This window comes from Biomphalaria glabrata, chromosome 3 (assembly GCF_947242115.1).
Source record: "Biomphalaria glabrata chromosome 3, xgBioGlab47.1, whole genome shotgun sequence".
Lineage (NCBI taxonomy): Eukaryota > Metazoa > Mollusca > Gastropoda > Planorbidae > Biomphalaria > Biomphalaria glabrata.
Window position 1 is genome coordinate 45,008,119 of NC_074713.1, and position 23,988 is coordinate 45,032,106.

General features: G+C 35.3%; 3 protein-coding genes across 3 annotated transcripts in view; all 3 read right to left on the minus strand.

Moving 5' to 3' along the window:
- The window catches only part of LOC106075988 (vesicle transport through interaction with t-SNAREs homolog 1B-like), an 89,989-nt gene that overhangs the window by 41,288 nt on the left and 24,713 nt on the right, over positions 1-23,988 (minus strand). The gene's annotated exons all lie outside the window — the stretch shown is intronic.
- On the minus strand, positions 872-3,406 carry LOC129924908 (uncharacterized). Its single transcript, XM_056022268.1, has 2 exons — positions 1,439-3,406; positions 872-951 (listed from the first exon to the last, which is right to left on the minus strand). The coding sequence occupies exon 1, from the start codon at positions 3,161-3,163 to the stop codon at positions 1,700-1,702; it is 1,464 nt and encodes a 487-aa protein (XP_055878243.1). The 5' UTR covers positions 3,164-3,406; the 3' UTR covers positions 872-951; positions 1,439-1,699.
- Positions 6,842-23,692, minus strand: LOC106075968 (RNA polymerase-associated protein RTF1 homolog). Its single transcript, XM_056022264.1, has 18 exons — positions 23,438-23,692; positions 19,620-19,745; positions 18,834-18,969; positions 17,760-17,943; positions 17,223-17,419; positions 16,262-16,505; positions 15,948-16,037; positions 15,304-15,398; positions 15,009-15,087; positions 13,747-13,942; positions 13,440-13,517; positions 13,053-13,174; positions 12,366-12,501; positions 11,314-11,358; positions 11,039-11,119; positions 10,288-10,387; positions 9,419-9,563; positions 6,842-9,101 (listed from the first exon to the last, which is right to left on the minus strand). Exons 1-17 carry the CDS (start codon positions 23,516-23,518, stop codon positions 9,457-9,459), a joined length of 2,097 nt encoding a protein of 698 aa, XP_055878239.1. The 5' UTR covers positions 23,519-23,692; the 3' UTR covers positions 6,842-9,101; positions 9,419-9,456.

Sequence of the window (23,988 nt, forward strand, 5' to 3'; positions counted from 1 at the left end):
TCAATTTTATTCTAAAGCAAACTACAGTCACCAAATTCTATGAGCGTAGCTAAGGAGTTTTGAATTAAGAAGAAAAAGCTCCACAGATTTTGTTTAGTTTAAATCCCCCCAAAAAAATTATTTCGACGATAAAACTTCCGTTTTCGATATAAAATTTAAAGCAAACGAAAGTCACCAAACGACAGTCACCAAACGACAGTCACCAAACTACAGTCACCAAACGACAGTCACCAAACGACAGTCACCAAACGACAGTCACCAAACGACAGTCACCAAACTACAGTCACCAAACTACAGTCACCAAACGACAGTCACCAAACGATAGTCACCAAACTACAGTCACCAAACGACAGTCACCAAACGACAGTCACCAAACGACAGTCACCAAACTACAGTCACCAAACGACATTCACCAAACGACAGTCACCAAATGACAGTCACCAAACGACAGTCACCAAACTTCAGTCACCAAACTACAGTCACCAAACAGTCACCAAACGACAGTCACCAAACGACAGTCACCAAACTACAGTCACCAAACGACAGTCACCAAACTACAGTCACCAAACGACAGTCACCAAACTACAGTCACCAAACGACAGTCACCAAACTACAGTCACCAAACGACAGTCACCAAACTACAGTCACCAAACTACAGTCACCAAACGACAGTCACCAAACTACAGTCACCAAACGACAGTCACCAAACGACAGTCACCAAACGGCAGTCACCAAACTACAGTCACCAAACTACAGTCACCAAACGACAGTCACCTACAAGTGCAGTGAATAGTCATCTGCCGAAATTGAAAAAGACTAAATGTGGCTCAACAAAGATGGCTAAGACGGATTTTAGGAGTCAGTTATATATGTGGTGGGTTTGGCACAGAACAAACTAAAGGACGAAGGCAACTCGTAGGACGATTTCAAACTTTATTGTACACTAAAGACCTGCCAAAGGCAAACATAAAACATAATAACAAATGAGCATTAACTAAAAATAATTAATAAGCCTAAATGGTTAGACCAAGTTGTACACACAACATCAAAGTCTAAATACTAAAACGAAAAGAAAATCATATAGTGTATACCAACCATCTCTTATACAAACACAAGAGAGATATGGAACACCCGAAACATTATAAAAAATAAATGACAATAACAATTAAATAGAACAACTGGTGCATAAAAGCCAGTATCTACACACTGGTTGTAGAATTAGATTAACAAGATGGACATTTAACCTTATATATATGATCTAATTCGTATGGTATACTAAAGGTACACAATTCAACAAATGGAAACATTTACATACTGGTTTCCTAAAAATAACGATAATCCAACAATATGGACGAAATCCGGGGGTAGCGATATTCTATGTAAACTACTACCGGTAAGTAAATTTACAAGCTAATATGAATAAGTAAAATGTGATTACCTGCAGCCATACGTGAACACATGGTGTAGAACCAAGCACAAAAGGGAGTGGAGACGACTTAGGTCCAGTAACATACGGACATTACAGCGATGCCGGTCGAATGGACAGTGCCCACGTTGGTCTGCCTTGTCATGCGCGGACACAAGGTGCCATCTAGGGTGAAGGGTCACGTGGATATCGGGGTGGCCGGTGTTCTCTAAAAAGATATCCACTCCACTACAGAGCCTCTAGCTTGAAACGACCCGTCCCGGGGCGTTTAGCCTAGTAGGTTTCTGAAAACCGAAACAACTGTTTCTTGTCAGTGTCTTCTGGGACGACAAACATCTTTCCAGTTTGTAACGTGCTGGTTCCATCGGTCATACAGAGTGGTCTGTCTTCCTCTATCCATAACGTCTGGGAAGCTGTAGAAAGTGTGATAGGGAGCAGTGAGCGAAATCGTCTTTGTGGCTGGTTAAAATGCTTGTAGTTTCTTCTTTGTCTATCTGGCCTCCGGACTCTGTTATGCCTGTTCTTGTTTGTCTGCCCAGAGTTAAAGTTTCTATTTCTCGATGTTTGAATTGAGTGACTTGCATCTGTATTGTACATTGCATCAGCTTGTTGCTCATTGGTTCGTTGTTCTACTTGGTGGGTTGGCTGTGAAACAATGGGTTCACTGTTGCTCACAGATTGAACCTCCGCTGTGAGTTGTGGTGATTGCTGACAGTGACGCCTTACATGTCCAACTTCCCAGCACTGGGTGCAGACTGGTGATCCATCATCAGTGTATGGGAAGAATCCTCTCTTCGTCTTTGACCATACAAGACCCGGCGGTGCTGTTGGTCGAATTCTGTTTTGGTTGCCATGTTTCGTGTGTCTTTGTGTGGGTCTGCGTTGACTACGTGGTTGACTAGAGAGTGGGTTAGTTGAACTTGGCAGACTGTTATAGCCTGACCCCTTTATCTCTTCAAGTTGCTTCTCTAACTTGGCCAATTTCGCTAAGAGAACCTCAGACCACTGCTCTTGGGCTCGAGCTGCATCTTTGTTCTGGTTCTCCAACTTGAACGCATTGTTTCGTAGCGTTTGAAAGCTTGTCTGGGGATGTTGCACTATGAACTTAAACAGCTCTCTACGTAGGTCAGGATCACTGATTCCATAGGCAAATTGGTCCCTCAATCTTTCCTCTTTGAAACATTCTATGCCTTCTCTTTGTTCTTGTCGGATAGCCGTTGTGAACTCCTGAAATAGTCGGTGAGAAAATTCAAGAAGTGACTCGCGTCTTCTCTGCTGCGACATCAGAAATGTAATCTCTGCCTCTCGCACAGGTATGATTACTTCAAACGCAGAGGTAAGTGCATCGAGCAGAGCTTCTGGATCACTTCTGATATGAGGTGGCTGAAGATCTACCTCTACTCTAGCTGGACCACTTATATTCGCAATGATGGTTGCTGTCTTCTCTTGAGGCGAGAGGTAAGGTCGAAGTTCCCATAGATCTCTTATTTCTCTGACGAAATCTTCAATTGAAACTTCATCATTTCTGCCTTCCCCACTGAAATGTCTAATTTTTCTAGCAGGTTCAATGATGTAATGAGGGCGCTGACAGGCCAGTTTCAATGCCTCAAGTTCAGCTTGTAGTCGAGTCAACATCCCCTTAGTGACACATTCCATTCCCTCCGGTTCTCCTCCACTGCACATGGGACACATGTCTCTCCCCTTCACTGAACTAGGTTCCACCATATTTCCCTCCATCTGGCTGCAGGTCTTAAGAAACTCTAACAATAATAGTAACCTAAAAACGAAATCTATCTCAACAGAAACAATGTTCAAGCGAAGTAAAATCACAATTAAGAAAATATAAGCAAATTATATTAAAATAAACTAAACTAAACCTAACTACCCTGAAACAAAAAGAAGAAAACAAAAAATAGAAAATATTTGAAAGTACAGAAACAGGAATAAACTAACTGTTACTTGTTGACATCTACGGCTGGTTGTCACTTTCTTAGTTCGGTTGTCAGGAAGCAGATTCTGAGACGACTTCTGGTCCCACAGTGTAGTCTCTCTTCCTGACCCCACTCGTGCTACCAAGTTTCTGTGGTGGGTTTGGCACAGAACAAACTAAAGGACGAAGGCAACTCGTAGGACGATTTCAAACTTTATTGTACACTAAAGACCTGCCAAAGGCAAACATAAAACATAATAACAAATGAGCATTAACTAAAAATAATTAATAAGCCTAAATGGTTAGACCAAGTTGTACACACAACATCAAAGTCTAAATACTAAAACGAAAAGAAAATCATATAGTGTATACCAACCATCTCTTATACAAACACAAGAGAGATATGGAACACCCGAAACATTATAAAAAATAAATGACAATAACAATTAAATAGAACAACTGGTGCATAAAAGCCAGTATCTACACACTGGTTGTAGAATTAGATTAACAAGATGGACATTTAACCTTATATATATGATCTAATTCGTATGGTATACTAAAGGTACACAATTCAACAAATGGAAACATTTACATACTGGTTTCCTAAAAATAACGATAATCCAACAATATGGACGAAATCCGGGGGTAGCGATATTCTATGTAAACTACTACCGGTAAGTAAATTTACAAGCTAATATGAATAAGTAAAATGTGATTACCTGCAGCCATACGTGAACACATGGTGTAGAACCAAGCACAAAAGGGAGTGGAGACGACTTAGGTCCAGTAACATACGGACATTACAGCGATGCCGGTCGAATGGACAGTGCCCACGTTGGTCTGCCTTGTCATGCGCGGACACAAGGTGCCATCTAGGGTGAAGGGTCACGTGGATATCGGGGTGGCCGGTGTTCTCTAAAAAGATATCCACTCCACTACATATAGATCGGGTCTCAATCAAGGAAATCCTATGCCGAAATGGGAGTCGACCCCTTAGTAAGGTTGTGACATAACGTCGCATGAGGTTTGCGGGACATGTTCTCCGACAAAATGAATCCCGCACAAAAATATGACATCGAGGCCATTACGAGGAAAGCGCAAACAGGGACACTCTAGTACAACTTGGCGTAACATTTTCATGGAGGTCCTCAGAGCAGGTAGGAAGAGGCTTCGGACATTGCCAGTGACAGATTTTTGTGGAAGCAGCTTGCCGTATTGACGCAGAACGGCCTGGGAGGATCTAAGTCAGTAAGAATAGCACATAAGGATTTTTTTTTATTTAAATAAAACTTTTTAATAACAGGTTAATGCACTGTAGATACCTCATAATATGTATTTTGTTCGCTTTAGATACCAGAAATAGTGGGGGAACTCACAGCGCTCCCTTAAACCCCCCTTGCTGGCAATGGCGGGGAGTCTACAATTTTTCCACAAACTCCAGGAAGAACCTAATCTAGGGTACAATAAACGTCTTCCGAAAGAATGAAGGGTCAGAATGTACTAAAGATTAATTATGTACACATGTACGCACACACACGCACGCATATATTCCCCCCAACTCCCCCTCCCCCGAAAAAAATCCTGGCTACTCCCATGCAAGACTATGTGTACTTTTAGTATTACTGTTATATATTGTTAGCAGAGATAAACCATAGCATATAGGACATTTTCTTTGTTAATTCTTTTTCTTACAAAAAAAATTAAGTGGGCCCTTCTGATTTAAACGAACCAAAATAAAAAAAAGGGGGGTGTGTCAATCCTTCAAAAGAAATAACTGTTTCTTACATTTTGTATTTATTTATTTTTGAGCTTCACATTTATTTAAATTTAAAATTATTTTTCAAACATATATCTGAGACCTATTCTAGATGAATATGAATATTGGAACAACCCATTCTCAATTTATTTTAATGTTGGAAGGTGGTTAAAGATTTACTATACCGTTACAGATAGTCACATTCACCTATCCATTACCTTGGTGAACCGTTAGGGCACCACACAAGATCTGTTGACCGTCTTTCTCCATTCCCCTCTTTTTTTTTGCCTTGGATAGAAGTCTTAGAACCTCTTTCACTGACAGGCCTCTCCCCATCACTTTCTCTGTCAGCCTCCTCTTCTTTTTCCTGATAGGCCAACAGTTTCCTGAAGAAAGGTCTTTGCGAGCACTGAGGACCTTGTGATGTGGCCATAGAGATAAAGTTTACGCTTTTTTGACAGTAGTTAGCAGGTCATTGTGGGGTCAAATTGCTGCATCAATCCTGTTTCTTGTGTCATCCTAAGTGAATGTCGTGCTAGGAATTCAACAAGAACGGTTGTGCTAATGGTGTACTGCTGGGAAAGTGATGTGTCTGAGAAAAGCCGTTGATTGGCTGAAATGTTTCCTCAAATAGTGTAATCCTAGATCTTGTTTTTTAAATTTACTTGTGTGTGTGTGTCCTCCTTTATAAGGCTTTGTCCTCCCTCAGGTGTTCTTGTATCTGGTAACTCTAGCCATTGCTGGCTACCCATAGAGGAGAAGGAAAATTCTGAATTCAAACCTTTTGTAGCTATACCCTATCGTGGGAAAGGCTTCGGAAGACAACCCTGAGGAAAATTCAGGAGTCAGCTACCCTTAGGCAGTTTGCAGGGCCTGCGACGCCTCTGACCCCAAACTGTATCGGCACTTGCCATTCCTTTGGATACATCGGCTGCGTGGAGAGGGGGGTGGGAACTGCTTGGGGGGGGGGGGGGGTCATTGTTATGACCGCAGCTAATGCCCAGGAACTCATCTCATCATCCATGAGATGATCCATAGAAGGACAGAAGGAGGCCATAAGAATTCTGAGGTTTAGCATTTTTGCTGTTGTCTAAATTTCTAATTTTGTCAATTGGTTTTAGCCAGTTTAATATAATTTTAAACAGGACTTTACTGGGATGGCTGATAGTGCGGTAATTTTGATAGAGTTGTATATTTCCTTTCTTTGGAAGAGTGATGAGGAGTGATTGGGTCCAGGGCTTGGACCATTCTCCTGACTGCCAGATCTTAAAAAGTGCGTTTATCGTGGTCTCTCCTCCAGCCTGTGTTGTCCACTTCGGCTGATTTTCCCTTTTTTCAATGTTTTCACCGCTGATGTTACTTCCGAGCGAATAAAATGGTATTCCTCAATGTTGGTTACTGCAGGGACTTTTAGTAACTCTGTATCTCCTGACATTTCAAAGTTCTAAAACTCTGAATTGTAGCCAACTCAGTCCATCTTTTTATCACATCCTTTTCCTCAGTCAGACATCTTTTGTTTTTGTCTTGTGTTAGTTCTTCCATACTTCGAGGTTGTACTAGAAAAATCTCTATCAAGGGCAAGAGGAATCATAAAAATCTCATAGTTAAAAGTAATTTTAGAAATAGGTCAGAGAAATAGTCTCACATAATGTTTGAACACAATATAAAAACCTGCCAGCAGCTAAAGGCCAGTCAGTAATATTACTCAAAGAATCAACACTTCAAAAACTCATGATCAAATGTTTTAATGATAGAATAGTGATGATCTCTACAATCAATGACATATCAAATTTGGACAACATTAAGTGGACAAAATTAGAATATTCAAATATGTTCACTTTTAAAACAAACTTTTCACTAAGAACAATTTCAATTTTTGTTTACACACACACACACGTGTTAAACAAATTGCCTGAACATCATGTATACATATACAATTGTGAATCTTGAATGTTAAAATATATTAGCATGGGTTGCAACCTGTCCACATTTCTAGTTAGCAGTACCTCAACTTGTCTACAGTTGTAGTTGGCAGTACCATTTACCATCATTATCTAAGTCTTGGTGCTTCACAACATTCAAAGCACTGACATATAAAACATTATACAACACTCAACAAACCTACACAAGTAATGTCTACATGCCATAAATTACTACAGAATTTCATTATTGTATACAATAAATAGAACTGGTTTATAAAGGTTCTTGTAGACTTAGACAAAAAAAAAGTTGGCAACTAATTCTAACAAAATATTCCTGACCCTGGCCTACATATAGCTTTGCTCAAGCAAGCCCTGAAACATATTCTCCTAATGAAAACTAGACCATCAAATTTAGAACACAAGAAACCATTGTGACCACATGTTACAAATAGTTACCAACTGGCACAAGCCTGAGAACAAAGAAACATAAAAAGGTGGAATGGGTTGCACCATTCTTTGGGGTTCTCCCAAATATTATATCAATCCTAAATGAATTTAAGATTTTAAAAAATGTTAATTCAAATTTAAAAGTAACAATTATCTCAAAAAGTCTGAAAAATAAAACATAACCATGTAACACTTATTCTAGGAGTAAATATGGCTGCCTGGTTTTGCGGTATGTGCACTGGACTGTCAATCTGTCTTCTTGATGGCCCTAGGTCAACTCTGCACTGGACTGTCAATCTGTCTTCTATATGGCCCTAGGTCAACTCTGCACTGGACTGTCAATCTGTCTTCTCAATGGCCCTAGGTCAACTCTGCACTGGACTGTCAATCTGTCTTCTCGATGGCCCTAGGTCAACTCTGCACTGGACTGTCAATCTGTCTTCTCAATGGCCCTAGGTCAACTCTGCACTGGACTGTCAATCTGTCTTCTCGATGGCCCTAGGTCAACTCTGCACTGGACTGTCAATCTGCTGTCTCGATGGCTGGCCCCAGGTTCATACCCTGCCTACTGCCATCCCCCCTCATCAGGCAGGAGGTCTGGGCTAGGATCTAGATAATCTTCAACTCTGAAGGAACATTCGAAACTTGTGAAACATTTTTACAAATCCAAACCATTAAAATAATTCATTTGGTTTGGTGACTCCATTTCTGTGTAAGAAAGTACTTTTAAGCCTATATAAGGAAACGTTTTTCTTATTCACTGATGTTATGGGGTCACATTAGCTTTACAAAATGGAATCCTCACTCAAAAAAGTGGGAGAACATCTGCTCTAATTAAAACAGACTTCACCACAAATATATTACCTGTGTTAGACGCAAACAATTTGCCCATTCTGAATAAATGATGTCTGATAATACTGATTGAACAGTTTGTCAACGTAGACAATATTGGAACAAGATGTTCATTTAATATAAAAATTAAAAAACAAACACACACACACACACTAACATAAAAATTTTACATTAATCGAGTTTATTAAGAAAACAACATTTTGAAAAAAATATATATATAATAATAATCATGAAATCATAAACCTACAGCTTAAATCTAAACCAGCTGCTTTATGGACATGGTACAAAACATACTTCATAATCTACACACTAGCACTCATAGTTGAGAACATAATTCAGATCAACTCACATAAGTTATACATCGTCAGCATGGCATCAATAGTTTCAAACCCTTAACTACTTGTACAATTAGGACAAAGATGCCTATTAGGCTCAGGTATAGAACATAAGTCAGTAAGTATTTAAATATGGACAACAGAGGTAAAAGCTGTCTATTATTTCATTAAGTTCTCGATGATCGTGAGGGGTCGTCAGCCAAGCCAGCACATGTCAACAAATTCTTTAAAAATAATTACACTTTCTTTGTATTATTGTTTGGATTGAGGCAAATAAATATGTACATAATTAACAAGAGTGTCTATAACGACTAATGAATCAGCCTCGGCTTCTGTAAGAAATCCACATCGTCAGCTAAACACAACCATCCAATCATTTTCAAGCACAATCTTCTCATGTTACATCGATGTGTACAAATGACATCTCCCAAGGCTGCAAAGATAAAACAAGAAAACTATAATGATTTTCAAGTCTCAACAGAACAATGACCAACAATCTTTTACTCCAGAAAACACAAGTCAACAGAGCTGTCCCAAATATAAAACTAAGCCAGGATTGAAACACTAGTTTACCATCCAGCCACAATTAACATCAAATCTTTTCTTAATCTTTTCTTGAGCAGTTTTAAAGATTTTACTTAATTCTATGACTACCAATGTGAATAAGATCTATACTTGAGGATAAGATGTTCGGTTAAATCAAAGATTTATGTATTGATGACATGAAAGAAAATTTGCTTTCTGACTTACTTTGTTATTGTAAAATGATTTATCTTTTTATCTTGTCACTACATCAGCCCACGGCGTTTCTTGTAGTCATCTAGATTTAAAGATCGTCTAGGGGCTGTGTCTCGTGGATTATGAAGAGGTGGAGTCGGAACAACTACCTGCCCACCTAAAGAAATTTTTAAAAAATTATTTATAGAAGGCTAACATTGTCATAACTTTTTCTCATAAAATCTAAAAATTTCTAAGACAAAAATGGGGTTAAAAACAACATCCCAATTATAAAATTTCAACAATGAAGCATAGAAGAAAATGATAACATATTCATCTTAAGTCATTTAGAAGTGAGAAGGGAAGGCTGATGATTTAGAGGTGATTCATGATTGAACAGAAAGTTTGAGTTACACCTGCTTCGAGCTCACACAGAGAAACAAGCTCATAACTAATCACATTCACAGTGACAGGAGTGGACCAATAAATAGATGTTTATTATTATTATTGCTTACATTGTAAGTAAAAAGAATAACATGATATGATGTTTAAAAACTATAGTATTAAAATATAGCCTATTACCACTAATTAATTAAATTATTGATTCATGTTTTTTTTTTAAGACAATGAATAATTGTGCAAAGTTTCAACTTGATCTGAGAATGGCAAGTGGACAAAATAATGAGTATAAAATTGTTACCAGACAGACAGGCAGATAGACAGACATCTCCAAAATAGTAAGAAAAAAATATTATTATTATCCTGCATATATACACTTTTCCAGTCATGTCCAATGAATTGTATTAATCATTTAGGAAAAAACATTATTTTTGACCAAAATAAGTATCCAGATTTGAGATGGTGATGTCAGAAAAACAAATCCTATTAGAAATCAAGCTTACCACCAGATGGCACATCCAGGTCAATTTTAATATCGAAATCATGGACAGCAAAAAGGTCATCAGAGAGTCTCCTTTCTTGTCCATCCGTCCGGTCAGCTCCCTATTTTAAAGAGCAGTACATTGTGATTATGATTCTTCAATAGACTGCAAAGCTGAAGTGAAGCAAATGTTAGTTAATAACTATTTCTTTAAAAACATGAATAAAGGGAGAACAATTGGGACAACAAGAATTTCATTTTTTTGTAGATCCCTTTATCAAGAATATTTGAATGGTTGTCACAAATTAATATAAAATATATTTTAAAGGATTTTATTTAATACAGTATTGTTAGAACAAAGTTGATGCTCCTGTTATTTTTCAGTCACATAGTTATGAGATTACAGCCAACTTAATGGGTGTTCAAATTTGACGACATTGTATATATATCTATATGTATATATATATATATATATATCTATATATATAATCTAAAAGTTAAAAAATTTGAAACTGAATTTGGCCTTGACAGTAGTTTGAAAGATAAATAATATTTATACGTTTTCATAAATTCTTACTAAATATTGTCTTGTCATAATGTATAATTATCATTTTGTTTTACAAATAACTTTCAATAATAATTATTAAAATCTCAGAAGGGACTTTCAACTACTTTCCCAATCTGTGGAGTTATCAACAACATTTTGCACTACTTAGTGTAATATACTGTCCAGCCTTCATGAAGTTTTGTCCACACTAAATAGATGAACTTACCATGGCTAAATCAATGTGAGCAGACTTGGATGTTGGGATGCCTGAACCTGCAGGGTCAAGAGATGACGCCACTGCTGACTTCTGTACAACACACAAGATTAATAAGTTTTTTTAATAGTCAGTCACAATTTATCAGTGAACTTTTTAAACTTTGTTCTTAGATGCAGAAAATTCCTATGAATGCAAATATTTCAAATTGGTCAAAAAAAAAAAAAAAATCTAATGATTTTTAGTCATAAAGATGACAGACTAGTTCAAGTAAATTTCTTGCTTACTTTAACTGGCTCGTCTGGTTTTTTCATTCCTTTGGTTTCGTGAGTCTGGAAAATAATTAAAAGGCACAAATAATTTCACAACAGTAGGTCAAGCAAAATACAAAAAAAATACTTTTTAAAAAACAAAGCTAATATTACTTTGTATCAATTATTTTGGATCAATCATGTAATTAAATTTGTAATAGACCTAGACTAACAAAAATAAATCTGGGAGATTAGAAATATTTTTTTTACCATTTGTTTTTGTTTAGCGCAATTTCATGCTTTTAGCATTCTCAATACACTAAGATCCTATCACTTGCCTGGATCAGTTGGAAAGGGGAATCTGGGGGATCACTTTTTAAATGTAGTTTAAAAAAAAGGGAAGCGACCTGAATTCAAACTTGTGAGCTAAAGCCTTGTCAAGCCAATGCAGTAACCACTCTGCTAGCAAAGAGTCTATGAACTTGGAAGATTGTAGAGTTATCTACTGCTTCTATTTCATGCTTGTGTTCACTAAGCCTCAGAGTCAAGTACTATGTCTTTTCCTTGTTTGAGATACCAAACAAAGTAATTTATTGAAGCTCATTGGTTAACAAGGGTGTTATGTAGCCAACTTGACTTTCTCATGACCCACTATTGTCTATTAAGAAGCAGGAACAAAATTCTGAATTAAAAATAACAGCCTTTATTGAGATCTGAACACTTAACCAAGATCTGTACCATTTTAGCAACATGACTCAAATTAACATTAACCAATTAAAGCCAATTTTATGGATGGTTATATATATAATAAATTTACTAATTATATGTAGTGCTTTATGGCTCAGTGGTAAAAGTGCTTGGCTATAGAACTGAGAAGTGTCTGCTTTGAATTTCTGTAAAAAATGAGATTTTGAATTTCTGGATTTTCAGGATGCCATTGAGTCAACCCAACTCTAATGGCTACCTCACATTACTTTGAGAAAGTAAAGATGGTTGTGGTAGTTATGGTGGACACGTGACACAAATGTTAAAGAACATAGCATGCTAATCTTATCAGACAGGGAATAAAAATAAATGTACAACTGTACCCTTGTGACAAGCGTTGGACGGCAGTGTCTTCTTGTGAATGGGTCAGCTGTAGCATTTTTCATCTCAGCCACTTCTGCCCTCAAGGCATCCTCTGCCTCCACCAAGTTTCTGTCACGATTTCTCTGATTAATGTAGCTGGGGAGGAAATTTCATGACTTTGTTAACAACTGTCTAACAGATTCCATGTAGATATGCACATGTTATTTGAATCCTTTTTTTTTTTAACTTTGAAGCGTTGACAAAGGTCAAAACAATTATTTTTGAAGTTTAAAAAAAAAAAAGCTACTTCCAGTAACTTGTATGCATACTATAACCTAATACCAAAAAAAAAAAAAATGGATTACTATAAGTATGATGCTTTTATATTCTATCAAAGTTCAATATTGTTTAAAAAGTGTTTTAAAAGTTAGAAATATACAATAATTTCTAATACATGTTGAAGACATCGAAATAGTTCAAAGGTCATGAACACCCATCTGCCAGTGCCCTTTGCAAGGATGACAAGTATACAAAAATACCACACCTCCCCACTTCTTTTATAGTTTCATGAGGGAGAGGTAGATAATCATTTCAAACAATGCACAAAGAAATGAAGACAATTTGCAGAAATTCAAACAGTAGGACAAGCCTGGTGAAACTGCTAACCCTACTGACCAGCTACAAATCAAATTTGCTGTATACTCTACCTGATAGAGTTGATGTTAGATGTGCGGCGCCTGTCTAATTCCTGTGCTCTTTCCTCCAAGTCTTCTAATTCCTGAGCATACTTCTGAGATAACTCTTGATTGCCATCTATATCTGCTTGTTCCTGAAAGGTAAAAGAAATAAAATTTAATGTTGAAAAGTCAAAATATTTTTTTTCAAATGCTCCAGTAAAAATTCAAGAATAGCACCACCAAAATGTTCTTTTTCTATCAACAGTTTAAGTTGATTGGTACAAATAAAAAACAATTAGACCTAAACAGGTATTCTTAACACAGCAACCTATAAAATTCTTTGTTCTATTCAATAAATCAAATGACTATTTCATCAACTCAGATGAAATAAAAAATGGAAATTAGACTGGTTCTTACCTTTCTTTTCATAAGATCAGCTTTCTTCACTGCATAATTGTGAGGATTTTTTCTAAATTTCTGTTTCTCTGCTACTATCTGCAGGAAATACAAGGTCAAGGTTAATGACAAGAAATGAATGTCTAAAACTTGATCCTTGAAATATAGTCAAATTGCTTAAATACTACTAATAAAAGAAAATATAAACAACTTAAAATAAGTATATCAATGATAAAATAAAACAGACATCTCTATTGGTTTTAATTTAATTAGGAATTGCATTATTTGCTAAGAACCTTTTTGAGTCATCACTGCAACTGACAATTACCTCTTCAATGTCCTTGTCTTTGATCTTGTATTCAGAAGCCTGCTTGAGGTCATCCTCCTTCCTGGCAATGTCATCTAGTGTAGGTATCTGATGGTGGCCCAACTCCATGGCTTCCTTCCACTTGTTAAACTCAGTGTCTGAGAAGTCCTGATTGGACACAAACTCAAGTCTGTACACACGCTCGGCTCCACCATGCCTAGAGAACAAGAAGAAACAACATCCAGAGATGCCCAGTCAAATAGCTTTATTTAAAAGCCTCACAGGCTCATCATAAGCAGAATACATCCCTACTTGTCCCAATAGAAATGTTGAGAGGTTATGTGTCTGCTGTGACTTGGTGCTGTATGTAGTAGTGAGTTCTTGTTATTCTAGATATTAACTAACTGACTAGAATATGTCCTTATACATCAACAGCATAAAAAAAGGCTTCTTTCAAAGAACATAGCAATTTATTTACACAGTCTACATCATCAGATCTAGAAAAAAAAAACCACATCCTTTCCTAAGCACTACTGAAGTGGGTCTCTTGTCCATTAATCTGTGGGAAGCGTGGTCGAGAGGCTAAGTGCGCTTGAACTTGGCTTGGCTAGGCTACCTAGAAGGGGGCTCGAGGTTCGACATCCGACTCGGGCAGAGTTGTGTTTACTGAGCGCCTAAAGGCAGAACGGAAAACCAACTCTTAGAGACCCCCGCCCCCACACACACAAATGAGATTGGACCAAATTGCTCTGAGCATGCTATAAGCATGAAATTAGCGCTATATAACTATAAATATATATCTGTCTCTAAGTTTTTTAATGTACGGTCGCATCACTAAAAAAATTAGTCTAACTATTGAGTCGTTACAGAAATTAGTCTATTTATCTCTGAAAAAAATTAAAGTGATACAGACTACACAAGTGTTAAAAATCAAAGGTGATATCTTGTTTTGTAGCCACCTCCAGAGATCAAAAAAGCATTTCAGAGACAGAAACAGTAAGTCATGGAGAAAACCTTACAGCAATCATGTCATGATTTGTACACCTTTCCTCAAAGGGCTGAGATGGTCTGCCTTTGGCCTCGCTTTCTTGTCCCCGAGTTTCTTAGATACAGAGCCCTCAGAAAACAACAGGTATAACAAATCTGTGACATGGAACCAGCTCAAACAGAAGAAAGATTTCTTTCCTCCTGGCGCGTGAAGGGGAGCCTTAACATTGACATAGAGTCTCAAAAAACATTCAACTCTAATGACACCCAATAATAACTTAGCCTAATACTATTACCTTAATTTCAATCCTTTGTTTGTTCTTGTGGTTCCAAGTTGATAAACTTTAGCTGTTTCTACAACATCAACTATTTCAGCTACCTGGAATCAAGCATTAAACAAAAAATTATAAAGTTTTATAAATTTTATACACACAAAAAAATAGCTCTGTATGGATTTGTAAAACATTTTAAAGCATTTTTTTTTTATTTTCCTCAGAAAGAATAAAATGGTATATTAAAATGATTTACTCATAAGAGAAATTTTTTAGAAAAAACTTCTACCTAAATTTTCATACTTATTAAAAGAAATACCTACCCTGTACACAGGACGTCCTTCATGATTGCCTATTCCTATTCGCACAAAGCAGCCTGTGACTACTTTTTTAAAATATGGCATATGACACCATCTGTTAGAGAATACATATTTATGCTCACATAGGTAACACAGCAAAACAAAAGAAAAGTTGAATCAATTTATCTGAATGCAGCAATATTAATAATTTGTACATTTATATTCATATAGTCGGTGCCTAGAATGAAAAAAGTCTCTTCCCCCTTCAACAGTTATATTGTTGCTAATGAAATAATAGAGCCAAAAGTCAGATAATATGAGCATGTGAAATAGGTTTTTAAAGATTTGGAACATTGAAAGGCAGAAAAAGAAAAGATGGGAAAATTCAGCCAAGAATTTTGATAGGTAGAAAACCATTTTTCATCAAAGTTAAATACTTGTTAACTTTATATTGTAACTAATTCCGCTAGTGCCGCTTCAGTTCCAGCTCTGAGACTAAATGTAATTTTAAAATTACATAAAAAATTATAGTCTAAATAAATTGTTTCATTAATTCTAAGACCCAGCTTCATTAATTTTATGAGTTGAAACTGTATACATATAGATAGAGAAAGAAATGTAAAGAGCAATGACCATTTAGTTCAATTGTGAAAATATTACTCACTTTTCCACTTTATTCCTAGATAGTCGTATCCTGCTTAGTTCCTCTTTAGTTGATATGTATTTGATTTTTCTGTGTTTTGGTCGGCTTACCCTGTAAAGAAACCAAACGAAGATGTACACACAAAAGAAAAAGTTAATGAAAGTTAAGTGCTAGAGAAATATAGATATTACTGAATATAATAAATAGAAACAAGAAACAATAATTATGAGAAGTTACGTAGGTTGGTTTTCACTAAAGACGAAGCAAACCTAGCATTTAAAGTAAGTTAATTTTTTTCTTATTATATCAGCAGAAATGATTTTGTTAAGACTTACTCTTCCTCTGAGTCTGATCTTGATGATGATCTGTCACTCTCATCTGAACTGGACTCGGCTACTTCCTCCCTGTCACGTTCTCTTTCCCTATCACGCTCTCTTTCCCGCTCACGCTCCCGTTCCTTTGTTTCCTTCTTTCGCTCCTCCTTATCACTCTTCTCTTCTTCGCTACTGTTTTCATCATCATCGTCATCACTGTAAATATCACTGGCCTTAATTTTTTTCTGTGCTTGAATTTGTTCAGCTGTTAATAGATTAAAATGCCCACTTCATGGTACATACAAAATATACATAAAACTGAACATGTTTCTACAATGTACATTAATTTATATTTTTCTTACACTCATAAAGTATTTTAACAATTCCACTTTGTTATAATTAAACCCTAATCAGATCAACCACAGAATAATTGTGTAGAAAGATGTGACTTATTTCTGTGCGGAAATTTATATATATTTTTTACGCCTAACCTTTTAAAGCTGGCTTAAAAAAATTTGTTTTCTGAATTATTATATTTGATTTATTTTACATATTTATTAATAAGTCAGAGCAATAAAAAAATAATAATTTATACTCTTCATTGCTAGCTGAATCCATAAACCACTTCTCACAAAATTTTGTTTACTATCACTGACTATTGGGACATCCCTCACACAGCATGAGAAAGTTTCATTTCAACTAACTATGACCAAGTAGTCCTTATGATCTCAATGACCATTTTAAGCTGTTCACAAATTGACAACAGCGTCAAAGCAATATGCAAGTTTGTAACATGTAAATCAGTGGTGATCAACCTTGTTTGGTCAAGGGCCATATAAATTTCCCACATCAGTGTCATAAAAAAATCTTCAATCAATTGGAACTTAACCTCTATGACATCATTTGACACTGTGGTGAGTTTTCCAAGGGATCAGCATCACATCATGAGCATCACAAACGTAAACAAAATAACTCTGATTACCTTTCTTCTTCTGTTCTTCTCTTTTTGCTTTCAGATCTTGAAAAGCAGAGGTCTTTTTATTATCTTTACGTTGTTCCATGTATTTACGCCGCTCTTTGCTTCGTTCACTTACTGTTGGAAGCATTTGGTCGGAAGACTGCGGCTTTGATTTCTCTTGTTCTTTTTTGGCCTTCTTCAACTTCTTTTGAATCTCAAATCTAAGCACAGAAACAAAATGGGGCATTTAGCATTTACAAAATGTATTATCTAGGTATTAAAAGCATGCATACACACAAACAACAACAAAAATACACTAAATATATTCATTTAACTAGCATGTCATACAATTAAATACTACTGAAATAAATGTAAACACTAACTAACCAGTCTAAACCAAATCAAAGTTTTTAGAAATGATAGGTGAATGTAAACTAATAAAAATTTACCTCCAGGTGGCATGGATTTATAAAGGGAAGTTAAGTATAACAATTTAACTTCTATAACTTATTTAAAGAAGAGCTTAGCATTACCAATGTATGAAGACAAAAAAAAACTTACCTTTTTTTAAGAGCCGCTCTTCGCTCCATACGATTGAAAAGCTCTTGCTCTCGCTCTTTCTCTGTCATGGCTTCTAGTCTCTTTTTATCTTCATCATCACCTATCAGATTCTCATCATAACCGTCCTGAAATTTGTCTTCATCTGATTCATCAGACTCATCACTGCCAGAATCTGAGACCTCCCCTGGGGGCAAAAACAGAAAATGAACATTGGTAGAAAAGAAGATAAAATGGAAATAAACTATCAACATTTATGTCTTATTTTTCTTAGGTAGGAGAGATGAGAATTACAAACTAAGACACATTTTTAAAAAAAAATCAAATAGGATTAATAATTAATTTATGTATCATAAAATTCAGCTCAGTTATTTTGATTCTTAAAATGACAGTTTTTAGATCAAAGATTAAAATGACAGCCCTATTCTTCTTTTTTTCAGGGAACACAATCTTAAGTGCAATACTGTAGCATTCATCACATTTTTGAAAGAAAATCACAAGATAAATTAGAAAGTCTAAAATGTAGTGATGTAAACTGAATAAGGAAATCACATTTTGCTATTTGCAATGGATAGCAAGAATGCAATAATTAAGATATTGATATACTTTAAACATTTTTATCTTGATTAGAAGACAACAGATTGTGCAGGAAAGGTCATCTTGAAAAATATAGAAAATCAAGGAAAGCAAAGAAATTTCACTCCACCAGACCAATTGAAAGCTTGATTGATAAGAAAAATCTCAGATTTTATTTGATGTAGCACTTAAAAGATTGTAAGAATTGGGTATTGAGGTGAGGTTGGGGGGGCATGGCCTCAGCAGCTCAGGTATAGGGGACAGTTATGTTTAGGGGTTAAGGGCTGGCAGCGTTAAATCCTGGAGGTGGGTGGAGATTTGTATATAATGGATTTTAAGGAAATTTTCACCAAGCTTTAATATAAGCTGATGTCATCTCTTGAGGGAAGTAAATGCTTTGCTAGCAACATGAAACCCAATCACAATATCAGTTCATAGTTCTTCTATCTCAAAATGAACAAGATATAATTTAACCAAATGGTAAAGTTCATGTTTTAATACCTTCTTCTGGTTCTGACTCAGATTTCTTGGCATCTTCCTCACCACCACTTTCTGAAGAGGACAAAGCAGTTGGCTTTTTGTTCGGCTTTTTCTTGTTTTTTTTCTTCTTTGCTCCATCTTTTCCATTAACTGTCCACTAAACAATAAACAAATATCTTAAGTATTTATTATATCAATTTATATGTTATCCTAAACAGTTAAATCAAACAAAGACACTGTTATAATGTAGACAAAAATTTCACAATCTGAATCAACATTCCCTTGTATTTTGTACATCAGTTGGAGGTACTCAAAAGAAATTGGGTATAATTTGTTTTAAGAATTTCAAAAGTTTCAACAAAAAATGAAAATGACTAATCCCTAGCCCATACCTCATGCAAGACAGCAGGGGATGACAGCGAGCAGGGTTCAAACCCAGGACTATTGTGACAACAGTATACAAATGTATACAAAAACTTATGAACAGGAAGCCATCAAAAACTGTCATTCTACAAACTTAAGTTTTGCAAAGTGTATTTAGTAATGAATGGAGGGCATGATGCTATTCTTAAGTCTCTACCCCCTCAGCCACAATGCTTACACACTGACATATATATTTTAACCTCTGCACATGTACACAAGTCTCAAGAGAATAACTTTTAACAGTGAACTCAGACACATGCTCGCAACACAAATCACATTCACAACAGATGGAAAGGAGTTTTAGAAAAATAACAGTATAATCAAGATAATAGAATATTTCTGGGAAAAAATAGTAATCTAGATCAATTATACATATTTCCTTACATCATCATCACTGTTGGAAGTTTCTGAATCCGAGTCACTTCGTGCTGCTGGTTTCTGCACCTTAGCATCAGAGTGAGAATCAGAGCTTGTTCTTCTTCGTTTGCTTTTCACTAAGGCTCGAAGTCCCTGTATAATTAATTTTAAACGTAATTAGTCATCTTTTTGTTGTTGTTGTTATAAGAAACAAGCGAAATATCTTAAAATCATTACAACTTTATCTATCAATAATGTGAAAGTTATTTCCTTATTTGATATCAAACAAAATAATAAATTACTGATATATAATTGACTAATTGGGTATTTTTTAAAAATAGATTCATGTTTTGTTAGGTACAATAAATAATTGATTAAAGTTTCAACTTGCTAGGAGAATGTGTGTGGGAGAAATAGCAATAATTAACAATTATTTGAGGGGACTAAACCCTACAAATTTAGCTATATCTGAGAATATAGAGCAGACCTGCCTACCGTTACGCAAAATGCGTATTCGTTACGCAAAATCTCCCAAAAATGACCGCCAGTACGCAAATACGCATTTAACCCGTCGCGTTACGCTTTTCGTATGCTTTTTTTTTCTCCTCTCTAGACTAGCTTACAAGCGGTCACGGAGGTCACGCTAAGCCCACCTGTGGGGAGAGGGGCGAAACAGAAAAGGTGGGGTGAACACAATGTGCCCAGATCTATACGTTGATTGGTACTTAATAGCAATTAGATGTCTAGAAATGAAGAACGCGAGAGTGAGGGAGTGGCGGGTTGGTACCGTCAGTTAGCTGATTCACCAACGTGACTTTTGTTTTTGTGTAAGTTCATGAGTAGAAATTAATTATGTTGGTGCATTCCTGATTCTCATATTCATTTGTATAGAAAAAAATCGAAGAGCTATCGATTAAAAACACATTGAGTGACATTGTAGATAGCTAGTCTAGATCTAGATCTGGATTCTAGATCTAGAATCTTGATAACTTGTTATACAGGAATAGATCTAGCTCGAGTCTAGCTAGTCATTACGTTATGTATGATTCTCTACATTACCCTACAAACTATTTATAGTAATAATAGTATGATTTAGAATTTAGATTGACTAGATCTAGATCGATAACATCTACTACCATCTAGTCTAGATCTAGACTAGATTCTTAGTCTTAGTATAGAATAGATCAAGTATGAAGGTAGGCCTACGAAAGTTTGGATCTAGCGGATCCACGGCATCGGTAACACTTTTGAGCCCAGATCTAGAGTAGATTATATTCATTATATAGTCTATAGACATAGATCCAGATCTAGTCTAGATATCATCTCTATTGATCTAGATTTAGATTGTAGATCTAATCATGACATCTAATATTATATATATATATATATATATATATACACATATATGACAAAATAGAGGATCACGTAAGTGTTACGCATTCTGGTGCCAAAATACGCATTTTGACCGTAAGTGTTACGCATTTGGACTTTTTTTGGTAGGCAGGTCTGATATAGAGTGATTAATTTTCTTTGTTGGTATTTTAAAAAATAAATAATTACCAGTAATTAATTGACTAATTGATTAATTTTTTTTATTGATATGTGTCTTGTCTACGCCAATGAATGAATGCAAAGTTTCAACTTGATCCGAGAATGGGTGTTGGAGAAATAATGTGCACACACTTTTAACAAGACAGACAGACTGAGTGAGTTGATATTTATAAAATTTGTAAAAAAAAAATATGGGCTAATAGTTAAACATAACTTTATGACCTTGTGACACAACGAGTTCAAAAATAATTTATTCAATGAAAAAGAGATATAATATAGAATGGTTTGTGTAGCTGATTTTGAAAATAGATTTTGGTTAAAAAACAAAAAGGGTTTAATAACAAGAGAGACTAACATAAATTAAGAGTTCTATGTCAAAGAAAAAAAAAGTTCAGATAATTCAACACTGCCAGAATATGGGTTACACTTTTTTTTTATCAAAATGATGAAGCACTTTTTAAATTAAATTGATCTCCATAGCCAATTTATACCATTTAGACCCAAGAGAACAAAGTTGTAACTATTTAAACAGATTTCAATTTTTATCCTTATTAACTTTTTCTGTGCATCATATTAGCCATTCCTCACAGCCATTTAAGTCTGAGTTATTTAATTCTTTTTTTTTTATTGGTTAAAGTAGTAAACCTTTCTTTTTTAACCCTTTTCTAAATCCTAATAAGTGACATTAATATTTAAGTTAGCTTCAGGTAATTTTATTTAAAGTAATATTTAGCAGAAAATAGACAACAACAAAAAAAGTATGGTATAAGAATAGATTCTATGCTGAAAGGTTTTTAAAACTCTTTCTCTCCGTAATTATTTTCCATGCTTGGATGAATTTTTTAAATTATATTTTGCTCAGTATTATTTCACTACCTTTTTTGATAATGCTTCAATAACATTTTCGTTTGTTATCAGAAAATGTTTTATTTGGTGTCGAATTAAAGGGAATGCATGCTCTTTTCATAAAAGATAACAAAAAAAAGTTTATAAATTCAAACATTAACTTAATTAATTTAAATCAATGATGCTTTCACCAATTAGGAGAGAAAGACTAAAGCTAAAAAGACTTTAAGAGATATTTAATTCGGTTTATGAGCTAGACAAGGAAAATTAATTAGTGTTATGAAACTCTTCTTAACCAAATTAACAACAGTTGCAAGACATTTGAGATTTTAGGCTTCCACCAGTCACCTTCAATGAAGTCCAGTAGGGCATCGGCACCATTATCCCGTTGACGGCTAGATAGGCTTTTACCCAACCACCAGGCCTGGACGTGGGGCTCTTCACCCCTGTCCTGTCTGAGGGCACCCAACGGTAGGCGGCCATATCGGTTGACTGGGCCAGACCAGGCCATGCCGTGTACACAGCGCACCGTCCCCGCTCTCAATACCACCCGCTATAAGTGGTCAAGAACAGTGCTAACTGCGGGGAGCTTGTCTCATATTCCTATTCACCAGATCTAGCTACAATCCTACATATATATACTAACAGAGAACAACACCTAACACAATATATATATATATATATAGATAGATTTATTAATAGTTTTTGGAAGTCATCTGATTTTGTTGCTGGCTATTGACTCAAAGGCAGAGGGGTATAACCAGATATGGGTGTAAAAGTGAGAGGAATCGGGCAGTATGAAGACAAGAGGTAGACCATGATGACCATGTTGAGGAGGAATATCCTAGGTCCTAGCCTCTAGATGTGATGTCAGTTGACAAAAGGTTTGGGAAAAAAAGGGGAGTGGGAATTGTTTCCATTTTAGTGAAGACACCTAGCCGTGACCTGGCTATTCTGTTTAATTTTTAATGGAAAATTGAAAAATGATGAAATAAAAAAAATATGAATTTAGAATTGTGACTGTCATTTACTGTCTAGTCAAAGAGTCATGCCAGTCATTGTCTTGGGTATAGTCTATAGTCTATAGAACTATAACTATAGACTGTTAGATTCTACTACTATAGACATACTTTCACATAGAGACAATTATTGTCAATATTGCTCAATAAGAGTTAATATACACAATTTACACATTAATTACAATAATTTCTTTACTGTCCTGTTGAAATGAATGGGATATTCGATATATGCTAAAAACATTGTGTAAGTATCATGTGTTAGAAATTGCCCATTAACAATCATTATTTTCAAAATGTAGTCCTATCAGACTAATCATAATGTTAAATATAGTAAATCACTAATCACATAAATCAGTAGTCTGAGTAGTCTAAATTAGTAAATCATGATATTATAAAAAATCTCAAGTTAAAAAGTTATTTTTTTTTTACTTCATCTAAGTCTTCACCGCCACTGCCACTTTCATCACTATCTGAGTCAATTAAGGCTGCTCCCTTTTTACGTTTAGACATTTTTTGAGCTTTGTTAGTGTTTCCTTATAATCCACCTAAAATTTAAGTTAATATACAATGCTTTTTGTGTGTGCTTTATTTTAAACACCCTAAGATGTTTTGTTGATTTTTATACAGGACACCATGTTTGTGACCAGATTTTTTGTATTTAACTAACAAAAATAGTTATTGATATTAATAATCAAAATTTATTTTTTGCAATAGTATAAAACCAAAGTATAATCATGCTAAAAGAATAGTAATTAAATTATATATAGTAAATTGAGATTATCCTTTTAGATGTGTAAATGTATACATTTTAATGCATTTTAAACATAATTATCTAAATTATCTGGCAAATAAATGGTAAACTAATAAAATAGAGGTTGTCAACTTTGACAGAGAAGAAACAATGTTAATATTTGTATAGACTAAATAAGAATAATTTAAATCTTTTAGGTATAATTTAAACAATCAACAAAATATTCAAA